The following is a 22,053-nucleotide window of genomic DNA, read 5'->3' on the forward strand; positions in this document are numbered from 1 at the left end:
ACCTGTATGTCTGACATTATATTTAGATTTTGATAGATCATGACTTACCTGTATGTCTGACATTACATACAGATTGTGATAGATCATGACTTACCTGTGTGTCTGACATTACATACAGATTTTGATAGATCATGACTTACCTGTATGTCTGACATTACATACAGATTGTGATAGATCATGACTTACCTGTATGTCTGACATTACATATAGATTTTGATAGATCATGACTTACCTGTATGTCTGACATTACATGTAGATTTTGATAGATCTTGACTTACCTGTATGTTTGACATTATATGTAGATTTTGATAGATCATGACTTACCTGTATGTCTGACATTACATGTAGATTTTGATAGATCTTGACTTACCTGTATGTCTGACATTACATACAGATTTTGATAGATCTTGACTTACCTGTTTGTCTGACATTACATACAGATTTTGATAGATCTTGACTTACCTGTATGTCTGACATTACATGTAGATTTTGATAGATCTTGACTTACTGGTATGTCTGACAATTTACATGTAGATTTCGATAGATCTTGACTTACCTGTATGTCTGACATTACATACAGATTTTGATAGATCTTGACTTACCTGTGTGTCTGACATTACATGTAGATTTCGATAGATCTTGACTTACCTGTATGTCTGACATTACATGTAGATTTTGATAGATCTTGACTTACCTGTATGTCTGACATTACATACAGATTTTGATAGATCTTGACTTACCGGTATGTCTGACATTACATACAGATTTTGATAGATCTTGACTTACCTGTATGTCTGACATTACATGTAGATTTCGATAGATCTTGACTTACCTGTATGTCTGACATTACATGTAGATTTTGATAGATCTTGACTTACCTGTATGTCTGACATTACATACAGATTTTGATAGATCTTGACTTACTGGTATGTCTGACATTACATGTAGATTTCGATAGATCTTGACTTACCTGTATGTCTGACATTACATGTAGATTTTGATAGATCTTGACTTACCTGTATGTCTGACATTACATACAGATTTTGATAGATCTTGACTTACTGGTATGTCTGACATTACATGTAGATTTCGATAGATCTTGACTTACCTGTAAAGTGCCACCAGTAAAGAAAATGGAGCCTTGAATGCCTATAAAGAGAAATTTTAAACTGCATTTATTATATGTCTTAAATAAATAATTACCTAAAATGTAACCCATCATATCTCTATCTTACCTGAAATGGGCTGTTAAACATATACATCCTACCAGGAACCTATACAAGCCTGTCTTCAGAGTAATATCACCAACAAACTACATTTTGCATTCTACTAATTTACTTGTATCCTATACATGTTATATAACTTATATGATGTTTAATTCTATCAATATCCGTTATATTCTATGGACTCTATGAAACTATACAGTTTTATGTATTAGTATTCATACATGCGAGATAAGAATTTAGTTTCCATATTTGATATGGTACAGTTGGTAAAGACTATGTGTCACACATATGGAACATCTTGATATAGTTTTCCCGATACCAGCTCTCACTGTTAGTGATGACATCATTTTATTGTGTACTATGCATTACCTCATTCATAATAATTTGTTGTTATTGTCACTAGGCAAGACACCATATTTTATATCTTGGCACCACATATCTTATACTTTAGACCGGAATGTTTGTATTTTAAATTTGTTCTGATGACCCTTAAGTGAACCTGATCCACCCAGCAAGACGTTCTGGTCATCTTTACTCTTTGACTAATTATATTATTACTTTCTAGTTTAATTTTGACAAAAACTGCTTCATTATATATATCCCATTACCAATGTTTACCAGTTAAAAGATATGAGCTTTCACCTGATGACAACAGGCCATCACCTTTGACCCAACATGTCAGTTGACTGGATTTTGACCAACTTAGCTAGATAATGCCATAAAGAAACATTTATCAGTAAGAGATACACAAAACTAAGTCAGACATGGGGTCAATCAAGCATAAAATATAAATAGGTCATGCCCAGCTCCAGCCTCCGTAACATAGCATTGACTAAACATCCTTAGATACATCAGTCACATGCATGTAAATTTGATTGATGTATCGTTGAAGTATCGTTGATGTATCGGTTGATGTATCAGTTGATGTATCGTTGATGTATCGGTTGATGTATCGGTTGATGTATCGTTGAAGTATCGTTGATGTATCGGTTGATGTATCGGTTGATGTATCGTTGAAGTATCGTTGATGTATCGGTTGATGTATCGGTTGATGTATCGGTTGATGTATCAGTTGATGTATCGGTTGATGCATCAGTTGCTGTAAGTTGATGTATCGGTTGATGTATCGGTTGATGTATCGTTTGATGTATCGGTTGATGTATCGGTTGATGTACCGTTGATCAGTTGATGTATCAGTTGATGTATCAGTTGATGTATCAGTTGATGTATAGTTGATGTATCGGTTGATGTATCAGTTGATGCATCGGTTGATGTATCGGTTGATGTATCAATTGATGTACCGTTGATGTATCACGTGTAATTACTTCAATACTCATCATTGAAGTATACTTCTTTACCAGACACTGACATGGACACTGATGTTACCTTCAAAAGCTACATGTAAAAAGCAACAATTTTAACACTTTATCTAAATATAGTCACTAGCTAATACTTACGTGTGGAGTGTACGGTTTATTTGTTTTGGAGCTTGATCAATATCTGAAAAATTGAGATCAAGTCCATGTAAAATATTACACAACATAAAAAAAGAGAACATAACCATCACTTTGTATCCAAAATTTCCTATCGGCAAACCTTTTTTAATTAAGATAAATTTTAATTCAAAATTTAGAATAAGGTCAGTTGGAAATTAGATTTCAGAAATGGCCAATTATTTAAATGCACTGTGATGTTGATAACAACATTATTTCAACATAGGAATTACAGTGTATTTATTAATAAATATTTTGTCATAGAGTTAATTATGTTATATTAAACGGGAAACCATTCAAGGTACAGTATTTGGTTCAGCGGTGCGATTGGTTGACTTACTTCAAGATGACAGGTGTCACATGATAAGTTTCATTTGAGTTAACACCCCCTTATCATTACAAGAAAAGATAAGCAGCTGTAGGCAATAATGTTTTGCAATCGGTCCTTAAATTAAGTAAACACAACTAGGGACCAAGGGGAACCTATATATGAAAAGATCCCTTCAGTACATTCTGAAAAATATTGTTAACAAACTTCAATTATCAAAATTCAAGATGGCCACCAGTCGGTGAAGTTGTTTTCTTATCTTTACCAAAATGAAATATCCACAACTAGGGACCAAGTGAACATATGTATTAATTTTCAGAAAGATTCTTCCATTACCTTTTGAGAAATAACAGTAACACACTCCAATTGTCAAAATTCAAGATGGCTACCTATCGGCCATGTTGCTTTTCACTTGGTTCCAAAATGTTATATGCATAACTAGGTACCAAGGGGACCATACTTATCAAATTTCAGAAAGATCCTTTCAGCACTTTCTGAGAAATAGCGATAATGAAATTCAATTGTTAAAATCCAAGATGGTTATTTTGTCAGCCATGTTAATTTCTGATCAATCCCGTAATAGAAGATCCTTGAGTACTTTCTGAAAAATAGCACTAACAAGAATTGTTTACGGACAGACGGACAGATACTCAGTCATACAAATTATTCCAGATAAAGATATCTATTCATTATCATTTATTAAGCTTAAACATCACTTGAATATTCCTGTAAACTTGTAAACCATACTAGCTGTTCTTTAGAACAGAGAATGTGTGTTCAACCATTTATGTTCAAATGGAACTCTTTTGTGTTCTATTTATAGACACAGGTGATTTCCAAGATCATATCAGACATCGTTTTCTTCGACCTAATAATTGATTTACAATGTCTTTTATTAGCATTCTGTTCTTAACAACATTTAGTTAACATGAATTAAGTCTTTTACTTGATCTTCAAATAAATATGGTAGTTACTGATAAGTAATTTGTATGTGTGTTTAGCATTAGTTTCGGGCACACTTTGTGCTGACATCTGTATCACTGAATAGACAAAATGTAGCGAAAACTTTTGTTCAAGTGACTTAATTGGGTGAAGAAAATTGAACAAATAAAGTAGCTAAACATTTCACGTCGGTTATTACTTTTGAACACCATTTTGACACTCAGTCAAAGATTTTTCTCTTGGGGGGAAAAAAGGTTGGGCGCCCTTATTAGGTCATTACGGTAATACATGTGCCTAAGTGCCAACAGGTGATTTTTACAGGTAAATTTACATCTTGACACCTCATTTTAGGAAAAGGACTACAATCTGTCAGGTAAAGCTCAGATAACAGGCCTGATCTCACCTGTAACAACATGTCGGCGTCTCACAGCACCCATGTGTAGAGCAGTGGTACATCCCCTACACAGCACCAGACCAAGTCCCCCTGAAGCGTTCTGACATTCACCACAGTATACCTCAGCTTCGGCTGCTTCACAGTCCTCACACACACGACGCATCTAACAGGAACAAAATTCACATCACCACTCACATCAACTTATTAGATGTTTGGTCCATTAGATTTAAAATTCAGTATTTTTTCATAAATTAAGTTTTTTTTAATGTATGTATTAAGTTTAACAGCAAATCAAAATTTTACATCATTTTTGATGGGAGAATTCCTCAATGTTGATTGCATTACTGTAACTTAAAATTCCTCTATATTACATGACCATGTAGAAATCTGCCTATATTCTGATGAAATTTTAGCAAAAGCACTTGTATTTTCTGTCACAGTATAACCAATATTACACTAGTATACCATTTCTACTGTATAATTCTTGGTTTATTTTTAATCCTTTTACAATTTTCATACTCTTTTTCTGGCCTGGTTTCGTGGTGCTGGTCTGGCCTGGTTGCGTGGGGCTGGTCCAGCCTGGTATTCGTGGTGCTGGTCCGGTATTATTGTTGTTGTCCCTCCGTCGACCACGCCCCCTGCCCCGCCCACCTCCAGGTAAGTCCTCTAAACCTACTCTGTTGTTATACAGGACAGGATCTACAAATTCATTAAAATCTTAATATAACTAGGCTAGCCATCATCAGAACCTTGATATACAATTTTTTCAGAGCAAAGGTCAGAATTACAGATAAGCAAGTCACGGTGATTGTTTGTAACATCACATGATAATGGACATAACGTTTACAATAGACAGAACAAAATTTCCTAAAATATACAGAGACAGACGTTAAAATAATGAAGTGTTTCTTGTGTTTGTTCAGATTTTAAATTCTGTATACTTTGCGATGAAAATCTGAGCGCTGGATTTTGGAATCTGTGATAATACGGAATCTCCGTTTTTAGAGCTGTATCGTTAGCTCTACATTAGTGGTGAGGTGATCCAGGTAAGGTTTGGTCCTGCATGGAGTCTCAAAAGAAAGATAATCAGGCCCTAATATACATCATAGGCCCTCAGAGTGAACGATGTAACCAGTGTAAAAGAGCTTCATCCTGAACTTCAACATTGACTTCAACCACTGACTTCAAACACTGACTTCAACACTGACTTCAACACTGACTTCAACACTGACTTCAAACACTGATATCAACACTGACTTCAAACACCGACTTCAAACACCGACTTCAACACCGACTTCAACACCGACATCAACACCGACTTCAAACACCGACTTCAACACCGACTTCAACACTGACTTCAAACACTGATATCAACACTGACTTCAAACACTGACTTCAACACTGACTTCAACACTGACTTCAACACTGACTTCAAACACCGACATCAACACCGACTTCAACACTGACTTCAAACACCGACTTCAAACACCGACTTCAACACCGACTTCAAACACTGACTTCAAACACCGACTTCAACACCGACTTCAACACCGACTTCAACACCGACTTCAACACTGACTTCAAACACTGACATCAACACTGACTTCAAACACCGACTTCAACACAGACTTCAAACACCGACTTCAACACCGACTTCAACACCGACTTCAACACCGACATCAACACCGACTTCAAACACCGACTTCAACACCGACTTCAAACACCGACTTCAACACTGACTTCAACACCGACTTCAAACACCGACTTCAACATCGACTTCAACACCGACTTCAAACATTGACTTCAAACACTGACTTCAACATTGACTTCAACACTGACTTCAAACACTGACTTCAACACCGACTTCAACACCGTCTTCAAACATTGACTTCAAACACGGACTTCAAACACTGACTTCAACACTGACTTCAAACACCGACTTCAAACACCGACTTCAAACACCGACTTCAAACACCGACTTCAAACACCGACTTCAACACTGACTTCAAACATTGACTTCAAACATTGACTTGAAACACTGACCTCAACACTGACTTCAAACACTGACTTCAACACCGACTTCAACACCGACTTCAACACCGACTTCAAACACTGACTTCAACATTGACTTCAAACACTGACTTCAAACACTGACTTCAAACACTGACTTCAACACTGACTTCAAACACCGACTTCAACACTGACTTCAAACACTGACTTCAAACACCGACTTCAACCACTGACTTCAACACTGACTTCAAACACTGACTTCAACACTGACCTCAACACTGACTTCAAACACTGACTTCAACACTGACTTCAAACACCGACTTCAACACTGACTTCAACACTGACTTCAACACCGACTTCAACACCGACTTCAACATTGACTTCAAACACTGACCTCAACACTGACTTCATCACCGACTTCAACACCGACTTCAACACCGACTTCAAACACCGACTTCAACACCGACTTCAACACTGACATCAAACACTGACTTCAACACCGACTTCAACACCGACTTCAACACCGACTTCAAACACTGACTTCAACACTGACTTCAACACTGACTTCAACACACTTCAACACTGACTTCAACACTGACTTCAACACTGACTTCAAACACCGACATCAACACCGACTTCAACACCGACTTCAAACACCGACTTCAACACCGACTTCAAACACTGACTTCAACACTGACTTCAACATTGACTTCAACACTGACTTCAACACTGACTTCAACACTGACTTCAAACACCGACTTCAAACACCGACTTCAAACACCGACTTCAACACCGACTTCAAACACTGACTTCAACACTGACTTCAACATTGACTTCAACACTGACTTCAACATCGACTTCAACACCGACTTCAACACCGACTTCAAACACCGACTTCAACACCGACTTCAAACACTGACTTCAACACTGACATCAACACAGACTTCAAACACTGACTTCAACACTGACTTCAACACCGACTTCAACACTGACTTCAACACTGACTTCAAACACTGACTTCAACACCGACTTCAAACACCGACTTCAACACCGACTTCAAACACTGACTTCAACACTGACTTCAACACCGACTTCAAACACCGACTTCAACACCGACTTCAAACACCGACTTCAACACTGACTTCAACACTGACTTCAACACTGACTTCAAACACCGACTTCAAACACCGACTTCAACACCGACTTCAAACACTGACTTCAACACTGACTTCAACACCGACTTCAACACCGACTTCAAACACTGACTTCAACACCGACTTCAAACACTGACTTCAACACTGACTTCAACACCGACTTCAAACACCGACTTCAACACCGACTTCAAACACTGACTTCAACACCGACTTCAACACCGACTTCAACACCGACTTCAAACACCGACTTCAAACACCGACTTCAACACTGACTTCAACATTGACTTCAACACTGACTTCAACACTGACTTCAACACTGACTTCAACACCGACTTCAAACACTGACTTCAACACCGACTTCAAACACCGACTTCAACACTGACTTCAACACCGACTTCAACACCGACTTCAAACACCGACTTCAAACACCGACTTCAACACCGACTTCAAACACTGACTTCAACACTGACTTCAACACCGACTTCAACACCGACTTCAAACACTGACTTCAACACCGACTTCAAACACTGACTTCAACACTGACTTCAACACCGACTTCAAACACCGACTTCAACACCGACTTCAAACACTGACTTCAACACTGACTTCAACATTGACTTCAACACTGACTTCAAACACTGACTTCAACACTGACTTCAAACACCGACTTCAAACACCGACTTCAAACATTGACATCAACACAGACTTCAAACACTGACTTCAAACACTGACTTCAACACTGACTTCAACACTGACTTCAAACACCGACTTCAACACCGACTTCAACACCGACTTCAACACCGACTTCAAACACCGACTTCAACACCGACTTCAAACACCGACTTCAACACCGACTTCAAACACTGACTTCAACACCGACATCAACATTGACTTCAACACTGACTTCAACACTGACTTCAACACTGACTTCAAACACCGACTTCAAACACCGACATCAACACCGACTTCAACACCGACTTCAAACACCGACTTCAACACCGACTTCAAACACTGACTTCAACACTGACTTCAACACCGACTTCAACACCGACTTCAAACACCGACTTCAAACACCGACTTCAACACCGACTTCAAACACTGACTTCAACACCGACTTCAAACAACGACTTCAACACCGACTTCAAACACTGACTTCAACACCGACTTCAAACACTGACTTCAAACTCTGACTTCAAACACCGACTTCAACACCGACTTCAAACACTGATATCACCAGCTACACATTTTGCATGTAGAGTATAAAACATATCTTAACACTATGTGATCAAGAATTTTGGGCTCACTAGTTTCACACTCAAGTGAATGAATTTAATAGAAATTCTCTTAATCTGAAAAATTGAAGTAGAAAGTATTTTACCAGGATATCAAGTAGATGATATTTTACTAGGATATCAAGTAGATGATATTTTACTAGGATATCAAGTAGATGGTATTTTACTAGGATATCAAGTAGATGGTATTTTACTAGGATATCAAGTAGATGGTATTTTACCTGGATATCAAGTAGATGGTATTTTACTAGGATATCAAGTAGATGGTATTTTACTAGGATATCAAGTAGATGGTATTTTACTAGGATATCAAGTAGATGGTATTTTACCTGGATATCAGAGTCTCCTTCCAGCAGTAATAATTGGCTGAGTTTTCTATTTGTCAATATTTCCTACATGGGCTCTAACATGGTGTGCCTATTCATTAGAATACTGTCCTAACTACTCTCTTACAGAACAGTTATATAATTACACATTAAATCGTCGTCTGAACCCTAGACATACAGTGTTGATGTATAAACATTAAATCGTACCTGGCCGCCTGAACCCTAGACGTACAGAGTGTCGATGTATAAACATTAAATCGTACCTGGCCGCCTGAACCCTAGACGTACAGAGTGTCGATGTATAAACATTAAATTGTACCTGGCCATCTGAACCCTAGACGTACAGAGTGTCGATGTATAAACATTAAATCGTACCTGGCCGCCTGAACCCTAGACGTACAGTGTTCGATGTATAAACATTAAATCGTACCTGGCCGTCTGAACCCTAGACGTACAGAGTGTCGATGTATAAACATTAAATCGTACCTGGCCGCCTGAACCCTAGACGTACAGTGTTGATGTATAAACATTAAATCGTACCTGGCCGTCTGAACCCTAGACGTACAGAGTGTCGATGTATAAACATTAAATCGTACCTGGCCGCCTGAACCCTAGACGTACAGGGTTTCGATGTATAAACATTAAATCGTACCTGGCCGCCTGAACCCTAGACGTACAGAGTGTCGATGTATAAACATTAAATCGTACCTGGCCGCCTGAACCCTAGACGTACAGAGTGTCGATGTATAAACATTAAATCGTACCTGGCCGTCTGAACCCTAGACGTACAGAGTGTCGATGTATAAACATTAAATCGTACCTGGCCGCCTGAACCCTAGACGTACAGAGTGTCGATGTATAAACATTAAATCGTACCTGGCCGCCTGAACCCTAGACGTACAGAGTGTCGATGTATAAACATTAAATCGTACCTGGCTGCCTGAACCCTAGACGTACAGAGTGTCGATGTATAAACATTAAATCGTACCTGGCCGCCTGAACCCTAGACGTACAGAGTGTCGATGTATAAACATTAAATCGTACCTGGCCGCCTGAACCCTAGACGTACAGAGTGTCGATGTATAAACATTAAATCGTACCTGGCCACCTGAACCCTAGACGTACAGAGTGTCGATGTATAAACATTAAATCGTACCTAACCGTCTGAACCCTAGACGTACAGAGTGTTGATGTATAAACATTAAATCGTACCTGGCCGCCTGAACCCTAGACGTACAGAGTGTCGATGTATAAACATTAAATCGTACCTGGCCGCCTGAACCCTAGACGTACAGAGTGTCGATGTATAAACATTAAATCGTACCTGGCCGCCTGAACCCTAGACGTACAGAGTGTCGATGTATAAACATTAAATCGTACCTGGCCGCCTGAACCCTAGACGTACAGAGTGTTGATGTATAAACATCAAATCGTACCTGGCCGTCTGAACCCTAGACGTACAGTGTTGATGTATAAATATTAAATCGTACCTGGCCGCCTGAACCCTAGACGTACAGAGTGTTGATGTATAAACATCAAATCGTACCTGGCCGTCTGAACCCTAGACGTACAGTGTTATGTATAAACATTAAATTGTACCTGGTCGTCTGAACCCTAGACGTACAGAGTGTCGATGTATAAACATTAAATCGTACCTGGCCGCCTGAACCCTAGACGTACAGGATGTATAAACATTAAATCGTACCTGGCCGTCTGAACCCTAGACATACAGTGTTGATGTATAAACATTAAATCGTACCTGGCCGTCTGAACCCTAGACGTACAGAGTGTCGATGTATAAACATTAAATCGTACCTGGCCGCCTGAACCCTAGACGTACAGGATGTATAAACATTAAATCGTACCTGGCCGCCTGAACCCTAGACGTACAGAGTGTCGATGTATAAACATTAAATCGTACCTGGCCGTCTGAACCCTAGACGTACAGAGTGTTGATGTATAAACATTAAATCGTACCTGGCCGCCTGAACCCTAGACGTACAGAGTGTCGATGTATAAACATTAAATCGTACCTAACCGTCTGAACCCTAGACGTACAGAGTGTCGATGTATAAACATTAAATCGTACCTGGCCGCCTGAACCATAGACGTACAGGATGTATAAACATTAAATCGTACCTGGTCGTCTGAACCCTAGACGTACAGAGTGTCGATGTATAAATGACCCTAATGGATCATCCGACTTTCCCTCGTCATTGTTGCGGTAGTCATGCTGTAGAAGTCGCAGGTCCCTTCCAGTGTAATTAGGATTCATGGTGGCTCCCTTTTTCTCGATGACCTCCAGGTAAGCATTGAAGTCTTCCAGGGTCGGAAAGTGAGGAGGTTGGCTTGGAAACTCACTAAAAATGTTGGAACATTTATACGAATAATAGCTTTTTCTGGAAATTCTATGATATTTTGATTTCCATTCTGAAACTTTCAACAGAATATCATTACACAAGCTTAAATCAAACAGGCTGAAGAAAACCTAAAAATGAGATAAAGGAGTTCAACAAAAGTAGGGACATGTTAATAAAAACAAGGGGCCCATGGGCGTTAACAGTCAATTGAGGTTTGATATATAATATATGTTTTAGCAGATTTGATTCCCTTGACCTTGAATTTGAGGTCAGTGTCATTTACCCCAGCATGCTACAGGCCAAATATCAGGTTTCTGGGCTTCTTGCTTAATGAGAAGTTTTAATAAAGATTTAAGTATATTTGACATTGTGACCTTGAATGAAAGTCAAGTTCATTCATTTGAACAATCCTGATAGCCCTTCACCTAAGCATAATATAGTCAAAATACAGGTCTCTAGGCCTCCAGCTTATTGCGAGGAAGTTGAAAATGTAAATTGTTTACGAACGAACGACGGAGGACAGACATCAGACAAAAGCAAAAAACGATTAGAATAGGTCACTTGAGACTTTGTCTCAGGTCAGCAAAACCTAAAGATTCATTAACAATTTATAAAAATTACATCTGATCCATATACCCAGATAGAAATGGTCCAAATGTTGTAAATATACTTCAAACAATAAAACTCTTACTGCAATAACATCATCAAAATATGGCTAATGCCCCGAGTGGGTTTTGTGGTAATATTTAAGTTACTCAGGTGAGTTTTCACCAAGTTTTCAAAGTGTTGAGAACTCTTATTGCAAATCAAAGGGCCAGAGGCCCTGAGAAACGTCAGGGTCTGAGGTCATAAAATAAAAAATTTAAAATTGAATTTATAGTTAGACAGCTACATTTGTATTAGATGAAATGTCTTAATCTGGTTATTCCTATTATATATATATATTAAAGAAAACATGTATGATTAACATATTTATCTGCTGAAAAGTTTCCAATATCCGAGTATAGTTCTTTCTCTGACCTAATTATTTAATGTTTGTGGAAGATTATTGATATACATGTAATTCTGAATCAGTAAAGCTGCTTGTAAATTTGAAAAAAAAATCAACTGAAGGACGGTTTATTAACAGTTACATGTACTGTACAACCAGAGATATAATACAAGATGTACACACCCTAAGTTTTTTTATCTATACCATAAGATGTTAATTAGGCCTAGCAAACACCTATTGTATTACCCCTAGTAACATCGAAAATGCATATTTCACCTCCGATATAAAACTACGGTCGCGCTGTCGGTCACGCTGTCTGACGAGACATATATAGGCCTACAGTTTTGACAAACAAAATGCTAGTACTGTGGTACATCAGTCACGGATCATAATCGTTAGATTCTTTTCAAATAAACAAATAATAATCTAATTTAACAAAATCCTCATGAAAAACGACATTGTAGTTTGTTACAACTTGCCATCAATTCCTGTTGACATTTCTTGCGTATTCTAGCGACATACCAATAAATATGAAACTGCGAACGGTCGCTGGTTTAATTACATTAGACATAACCGCCATTTTGGCTGATGATCACGTGATCAGTCACGTGACAGCTGAAGTTATCCCTGTTTCGCTGCAGAACTATTTATAGATTTGTAAACATTTGACTACGTAAACACGGTTGGTTTTAGGCTTATATGAAATGTCCCTGCATATGACCTCAGGATGAACAGCTTTTATGAGTCTAAGACATGAGGACAGCTTCTCTGTGGACGCATGTAGATTTCCACGACGATCAAACTGAATTTTTTTACTTTCGTTTTCAAGGCAGGATTGAGACAGAACTACGTAATCCTACGCCAACAAAATTGCATATACTGATAAAGGAAAATGTTTATATTTATAGTCTAAAATAGTTTAGAACACCGAAAATTCATATTTCATTTTAAGTAATTGCAGTAAACACGGGAACCATCGGTTAAATCGTGTCAATAATTGCTGTGTTAAAATAGGAACTATATGTGGCTGCGGATGAATATCATTTGTATTACAGAAAAGAGAAGTTGTTAGCCGGAAACAAATGTGTGATTAACAACATTTACCCACGACTATAACGGCAGGTGCCAAAGGCACCCTGACGTTAAAAATCATAGCCATCAAAATGTGAATGCGTCCAAAAGAAATGCGTATTAGTTCAGACTACTTTACTCTTACTTGATCTTATTCCCCAAAATGACGCCATATGACACCAGCCTTAGCTTTATGTCCATTGGTTTGGTAGATGAGTCATATGGTGTCATTATAGTGACTAAAACTTTATCATAATTCAAAAGCCGTAATCATATCAGTTGTTACTTTTTAGAATTGAGGAGGACGGACAGCAGGGTGCGTTTACGGATGATAGATTTGCGGGTCCAGTTCTGTGTGTGTTTGTCATTCGGCTGCGCCTTCTGTTCTCTCTCTACTTCAATGTGTTTGATGTTGATACAAGTCACCCAGAAGGGGTTTGATGTTGTCTCCAGAATTGTCCCATCCTCCAGGTTAAAATGGGCAACTGACCTGCAAGAATGAAGCAGAAATTCCAGAGGATATGCTCACCATTGATATCCTTTATTGATTTTATCATATACAATATTAAATCTACCATTTTCAGCCCCAAAAAGTTAATTACACTGGTTTTTACAGTACTCTCTTCTTTTTTCAGTAATTTTTAACATTTTCTGAAATTCTTTGAGTCTTATTTGAAATTACTGGGTTTTTTTTGTTTATTTGTTTATGGGGTTTTTTTTTGTGAAAATGTCAATTCAGACAATTGGCTTTAATTATAGAAGTCAAAATTCAAAATGGCCAATAGATCGAGGACATCTTCATAAGTAGAGCAACAATGTTTCAAACTTCATTAGAACTGCATGTATCATGGATGGTCAAGCAGAATTTCAAAAGAATTTATATGGAATGTTAAAAAAATAACATGACATGATAGATAGGTGTAGATATATCATATTTTGTCTATATATGTATAATCAGAAAGCAGTTCTGAATATATAGACATGTCCTCATTCTACTTTGACAAAAACAAAGGAAAATGGAGGCATTAAATGCAACAGTTTACAACTGCAATATTGAATGGAGCTCTACACATAAATTCTTACCAAACATATTTCACCTACCTATCATCATCCAATGGCCTGTTATCCAAAAACAAATCATCAATCTTAAGTGTATTTCGACATCTCCTCTTCACCTCCTGAAACACAGATCAGTTATAGAGGGATTTAAATCAATGACATGGATCTAATGATGCTGTATGGGAAGTGAAATTGATGATCAGGTTCTATCTTGTTCACATTATTGGAGGAAATGGAAACAGCTTATCATTGTATATTTATTTTTTGACTTACGTATGCATCAGATTTTTATAGAAATGTGGCTTCAAAAAAAGCTTTAGTCAGTTAAGAAAACTTCCTGAGATTGTAAATGTCAGGGTTATATCGGGATAAAAAACTCTCATACTAGGTAAGGATTTGATATAGGCCAAGTGTATGAGGTACAGATACAGCAGCTGAACAACAGTCAACATTGTCTCTATGATTACCATTTACATTTGGCAAAGTAATGACTTAACAAGAATTGTCAAATTATCAAAATGCTGCAAAGATCAATACTGCAATCACATGTCATCCTTATAATAAGCCTATTTCTTTATTAATAAATTTTGGTTGAGGGAACAAATATTGTTTGAGATGTTGGAGGAACGGAGAAAACCAACGTATCATCGGTGGAAAAAAAACGAACCCAAAAGTATCTTGCTACATGTATGTAGGTAGCCCGAGTTTCCTCTGGCCCTGTCACCATGTCTGGTGTAGGGCCAGAGCGCACTACTATATGAAAACGTGGAATTCTCCGACACCGTTTGGTGTCGCTAAGAATCTGGTGCAAATACAATAAAATCGGGAGTGACATAACACCTACCTTACATATATGGATAAATGAGATATTTATTTACCCCAGAACACCCATTTAGTCCCACATAGGTGTTTTATTCCGTCCGTATAGACCCTCGCTTTACGCTAGTCAAAATTTCATACTGTTGACCCGCCATTTTGTAAGTGATAGTACGACTAACCACCCGAATCGGAACGCAATGGACCGAAAAGACCACATATCAATTATTGTGTTTTTCTTCTTATATAGTTAAAATTAAGAAAACTAAGCTTATTATTTCCCAAAACCTGTTATATTCAATTCAAAAATTTATTATTTATAAACTATAAGCGGTAAAATATATAAAAATAAATGTTGTATTTTTTTTTCTTTTCGCTCCATCGCGCACTGATCAGGGTAATTAGGCCGCCCATGACCTACATAGTTAGCAATATGGCGTCGAGTCAAGTATGAAATTTTCACTAGCATAAAGCGAGGGTCTATACGGACGGAATAAAACACCTATGTGGGACTAAATGGGTGTTCTGGGGTAAATAAATATCTCATTTATCCATATATGTAAGGTAGGTGTTATGTCACTCCCGATTTTATTGTATTTGCACCAGATTCTTAGCGACAACAAACGGTGTTGTGACGATAGTTATCGTATAAACTTTAACATAAATAATGGTCACCCCCATTCTGTATAATGAGTGCTCCCTTGTTGTGTACATGATAACTACGTCATCAGTTTGTGTGAAGACCATGCCTGTTTTACAATGTGAAGAATACACCGGCACCTGCCGACTGAAGTTATTAGCATCAAATCTGGTTGTCTATTCAAGCTTGAACGACGCTACATGGTGTCAGAAGTGTTTGGTAGGACTAGAACGTTCACACGAAGCGACATTATTAGAATTAATGTATAATAAGGACATATAGATCTCGTAAGAATAACGAACTGTAAACATGGCCAACACTGGCAATAGCGCGCCCATTGTAGTTCAAGTACCTTCAAACCTCCCTGTACCAGCGGCATTGGAGTTGCGAGGCAATCTTTGCTCGAACTGGAAGAAATTCCGCCGAATTTGGGACAATTACGAAATTGCAAGTAGTCTAATCAATAAAACCAAGGAGCTGAGAACAGCTACGTTACTAACGTGCATAGGGCCCGACGCGTTACAAATATACGATGGTCTTACGTTCGACAACAGCAGTGATAAGACTGACATAACCAAAGTGCTAGAGAAATTTGAAAGATTTTGCATAGGGCAAACAAATGAAACATATGAGCGGTATCTGTTCAACAACAGAGCACAGGACCAAGGGGAGACAATCGACGCATACGTAGCGGCATTAAGGTCACTAGCAAAAACATGCAATTACGGTACATTAGAAGAGAGTCTTATTAGGGATAGAATAGTCATGGGTGTCCGAGAAAACGCGACAAGAAAGAAACTGCTGCAAGATCAGTCTCTGACATTAAAAAAATGCATAGACATCTGTCGGTCTTTTGAGAAATCATTTCAACATATGAAAGACATAACTAGTGAGGAAGTTAAGGCATGTGGAAAGAAAGAAAGCAACCACTCTCAGTCACAGGAAAAAACACGGAACAGTGCAGGAACACACAAGAGACAGTCCCAGAAATCCATGATAAGCTGTGATGCATGTGGTTTCCGTCATGATGAGGAGCGATGTCCAGCATGGGGAAAAGTATGTGCAGCTTGCGGGAAATTGAATCACTTCGCAAAAAAATGTAGGTCAAAACCTCGCCAAGGGTATGGGAATCAGAATAGGAGGAACAGACCAAAGGTATATCAGCTGGAGGAAGTGAATGAAAGCTCAGATGAAGAGTTTATATTTACGGTGCATAAGAAGGATGTAAACTCAATAAAACACGTTGGTCAGCCTAATAAGATTCACACTATCATTGACATAAATGGGGTGTTGGTAGAATGCCAGCTGGACAGTGGATCAACCGTCAATGTGTTGCCTAAATCAAAGTATTTACAAGTGTTTGATGACCCTCAATTGGAAAAGTTGTCAGAGACGGACATGACCCTAGTGATGTTCAATCAATCAGAGATGACACCAGTTGGAGTCAGACGAGTGCAGGTCCGTAACCCGAAAAACCGAAAAAAATATTCAGTGGAATTTGTAGTTGTCGACCAAACAGTAAAGCCTATCCTAGGAGCACGTGTGATACAGGCCATGAATCTGATTACTGTGAATAAACATAACTTATATCCGAAAGCTGAGGCTCCGAAGGAGGAAGTCCTACAGGCATCAACAACCGACAACACCATGTTTGAAGGACTTGGGAAGTTAGCAGGCAAACTCCACCTCGAGGTAGACCCCACTGTGCCACCTACCAAAATACCAGTGAGACGAATACCAGTGTCATTGAAAGATAGGGTCCAGGACGAACTGATGCGACTAACAAACCTTGGTGTGATAACACCAGTTACCACCCCAACAGACTGGATTTCATCGATTGTGGTGGTTAAGAAGCACAATGGGAACTTGAGACTCTGTATTGATCCCAAACCGTTAAACAAAGCACTCAAGAGGAATAATTATGCGATGCCGACAATTGAGGACATTCTTCCAGAGCTAAACAAAGCACGACTGTTCTCAGTAGTGGATGCCAAGGACGGGTTCTGGCATATTGAGTTGGATGAGGAAAGCAGTTATTTGACGACATTTGGCACGCCATGGGGCCGTTATCGGTGGATAAGAATGCCTTTTGGTATCTCCCCAGCGCCAGAAGAGTTTCAACGTAGGCTGGATGAAGCACTGGAGGGTCTAGAGGGAACCAAGGCAATACATGATGACATCGTTGTGTTTGGATGCGGTGACACTGACGCAGAGGCAAGGCAAGATCATGACCTGAAACTCCATGCTTTGTTCGACAGATGCCGCGAGAAGAATATCAAACTGAACAAGGAAAAATTAAAGCTTTGTCTAAGTTCTGTCACATACTTGGGCCACGTAATCTCAGAAAGAGGTTTAGAAATGGATCCGGCGAAGGTCAAGGCCATCACTGAGATGCCCACTCCCAAGGACAAGGCAGGCATACAACGTCTACTGGGAATGATCAATTTTGTGCAAAAATTCGCACCACGGCTGTCTGAGCTGACTTCTCCTTTACGCGACCTTTTGAAAAAGGACTCTGAGTTTATTTGGGATGAGGCTGTACATGGCCAAGCATTTAGTGAGATAAAGGCAACACTATCCGACACTCCGGTGTTGAGGTATTTTGACCCAAAGAAACAGACAATATTACAGTGTGATGCATCGGAGTACGGGCTAGGAGCCTGCCTCCTCCAAGAAGGACACCCAGTGGGGTATGCGTCAAGAGCGCTTACGGCTACCGAGTGCAACTACGCCCAGATCGAGAAGGAGCTGCTAGCTGTGGTTTTTGGAATGACAAAGTTTGAGCAGTACACATATGGAAACAAAGTGATTGTCGAGTCTGATCACAAACCTTTGGAGATTATCCACAAGAAGAACTTGTTCAGCACTCCAAAGCGATTACAACGGATGCTACTCAATCTACAGCGGTTTGACTATACAATTATCTACAAAAAAGGCACACACATGTACATGGCTGATACATTGAGCAGGGCATTTTTGCCGTCAACTGATGAAGAAAGGCGAAATATTAGTCACAACATAGAAGTGGAACAGGTAAATGGTGTAAAGCATCTGGCAGTATCACCCGAGACTTTGTGTAGGTTACAACGAGCCACCAAAACTTATACCAATCTTGCAGAGCTAATGTGTGTCATTCGCAGGGGCTGGCCGGACAGCATGGAACAACTTTCTCTAGAAGTAAAAAAATACTTCCCATTTCGAGAGGAGCTAACGATCCAGAACGGGTTGGTCTTCAAGAACGACCGTGTCATAGTTCCATTCTCGGAGCGCCAAAACATGATAGAAAGGGCGCATTCCAGTCATATCGGCCTTCAGGGATGCTTGCGAAGAGCGAAGGAGTCGTTATATTGGCCAAACCTGTATTCAGATTTTGAAAAACATATTCAGGCATGCAAGACTTGCAATACTTACTCAGCTGAAAATAGCCGAGAGCCCATGATACCACACGAAACCCCGAATCGGCCATGGGAGAAAGTAGGTGTGGATTTGTTCCATACAGCTGGAAAAGATTACCTTCTCACTGTGGACTACTATTCTGATTTTGTTGAGATTGACCGCCTCCATGACAAGAAGGGCAACGAGGTCATCAGAAAGTTAAAGTCTCATTTCTCACGGTATGGGTTACCATGCATAGTAATGTCTGACAATGGTCCACCATTCAACGGAAAACAATTCTCAGATTTTTCGAAAGAATATGAATTCCAACACATCACTAGTTCACCAAGATATCCACAGTCCAATGGTAAGGTGGAAAATGCGGTGAGAACTGTAAAGCGAATTCTGGAAAAATCAAGGAAGGATCGACGGGACCCTTATCTTGCTATTTTGGATTGGCGGAACACGCCAGGAGAGATAGTGAAGTCATCCCCAGTGCAAAGACTGTACGGTAGAAGGACTAGGACTTTGCTTCCATTAACAACGCCATTATTGGAGCCAAGCACAATTCCTACGTCGGAGACAAGGAAAGACATAAACCAAAGAAAAGGAAAAGAACAACATTACTACAATCGCGGCACTAAGGCGTTAGCTGAACTAATGCCTGGAGAAACGGTCAGAATGAAACCGACAGAACCAGGGAAGGAATGGACTAAAGCCCGTGTAAAGGGAAAAGTCAACATTCGATCATACAAGGTTCAAACTGAAGAGGGTTCGACTTATCGGAGAAACAGGCGTCATCTCCATAAGACTCCTGAAGTTTTCACAGAGGATGATGGTCAGTTAAATGCGACACCAGAAGGAGATGTTCCAGACACACCGAATGTCAACGAGGACCAGGCACCTCCCACTACTGACCATGAGGAGCCACATGCAGAGGTCACGCTCAGGAGGTCCAATCGTGAAGTGAACAGACCGAATTACCTGAATGACTACGTGTGCATCTTGAATCGCGACCGAAAACAACAGTGAAGTGCCAAAATACACGTGTTTATCTAGATGTCTAGTCAGTAGTGTGTTTGTTAATTTAAAGATACTCTACGTAATCTTTATGTGAATCTCTGAATCATACAGAACACTTATCTAGTCATATTGTAGGTTGTTCAGACATTGTTCCAAGGACTTTCCAAATCACCTAGTAGTTAGTTTGTTAAACGTTTATAGTTAGTTGTTGTGTTAATAAGTCGGTTAGGACAGTGTAGGTCAAATGGCACAACCGCGTTTGTAGTGACTGTAAGTAAGGGAAACTCTGAACTAAATTAAAGTGCTAAACGAGGGGGATGTGACGATAGTTATCGTATAAACTTTAACATAAATAATGGTCACCCCCATTCTGTATAATGAGTGCTCCCTTGTTGTGTACATGATAACTACGTCATCAGTTTGTGTGAAGACCATGCCTGTTTTACAATGTGAAGAATACACCGGCACCTGCCGACTGAAGTTATTAGCATCAAATCTGGTTGTCTATTCAAGCTTGAACGACGCTACAGGTGTCGGAGAATTCCACGTTTTCATATAGTAGTGCGCTCTGGCCCTACACCAGACATGGTGACAGGGCCAGAGGAAACTCGGGCTAGGATGTAGGGAAGAGTCTGAGTGGTCTGAAGCTGGACCAAATATTATTCTGACACTCTATCCACTTATCTTCCCATTTTGACAGAATATCACTCATAACACATGGAAACTTGCTTACACTTATATGAAGAAATTAGCCACACGATATACATAACGACTTAGGCATGTCTGCCGACTAATTTTATCATTTAAGACGAGACATGTCTGTGATAGTCTGATACCGAAGCAAAATGCCAGCCAGCCTGTGCATCATTTCGCTTGCAGACAGAATACAAAACAGTGATTTAGTGACTATGAAAGTTTACTTATTAGTGTCATGTGTAGTTGTTGATAATGATTAATTATTGAGAAATGTCACCGACCAGTAACATTATCCGTGAGTTTGCATTCGTATGCTGTCAAACTAACACGTGGGGTTTGTTTACAAATTACCTCCCTTATTTTACTTAGCCTCACCTCTTTGATGTCGCCGATCGTAGTTCCAGCAAAGTCTGTGATATTCACGCAGACGAAATCTTTGCCTTCAGTTGAAGGGTTGTACCGCGCTTTGTTTCTAACGTAGATATTGACACTCGGCCTTCTATACATCTTGTTCCATTTGACACCTTCACTTTTACATCGCGCGCGTTGGAATGACTTCCGGTTCCGCAGTAAATGCATCAATGTTCCAGGTAAATTAATTTATAGTTGGAAAAAAAATAGATACATAATCATATAATATAAGACTACTCTGAACATTACGTCTCACTCTCCAGAGTTCAATTATTTTATTTATTTCATTTTATAGCTTTCCTCGTGTTTACCGTAAATACCCTACGGTACGACGAATCAACGAAACGAAACAAAAAGTATGTCGTAGAATCTATAGTTCTAAGCTTAACTGTAGAAAACGAAACATAGTCAATCAGCTAGTGATACGCTATTCAGCTGATAAATTT

At 39.2% G+C, this 22,053-nt stretch overlaps 1 protein-coding gene across 1 annotated transcript in view; it reads right to left on the reverse strand.

The window, feature by feature from the left end:
• The window catches only part of LOC117344746, a 63,760-nt gene extending 41,910 nt beyond the window's left edge, over positions 1-21,850 (reverse strand). The window contains exons 1-9 of the mRNA XM_033907574.1: positions 21,572-21,850; positions 14,689-14,765; positions 13,874-14,077; positions 11,305-11,525; positions 4,892-5,082; positions 4,393-4,546; positions 2,684-2,726; positions 1,236-1,245; positions 1,109-1,149 (exon numbers count right to left, since the gene is read on the reverse strand). Coding sequence (XP_033763465.1) covers positions 1,109-1,149; positions 1,236-1,245; positions 2,684-2,726; positions 4,393-4,546; positions 4,892-5,082; positions 11,305-11,525; positions 13,874-14,077; positions 14,689-14,765; positions 21,572-21,775 — 1,145 coding nt within the window. The 5' untranslated portion in view covers positions 21,776-21,850. The remainder of the gene's footprint in view (positions 1-1,108; positions 1,150-1,235; positions 1,246-2,683; positions 2,727-4,392; positions 4,547-4,891; positions 5,083-11,304; positions 11,526-13,873; positions 14,078-14,688; positions 14,766-21,571) is intronic.
• Between the last annotated feature and the right edge of the window lie 203 nt (positions 21,851-22,053).

Source organism: Pecten maximus, chromosome 16 (assembly GCF_902652985.1).
Source record: "Pecten maximus chromosome 16, xPecMax1.1, whole genome shotgun sequence".
Taxonomy (NCBI): Eukaryota; Metazoa; Mollusca; class Bivalvia; order Pectinida; family Pectinidae; genus Pecten; species Pecten maximus.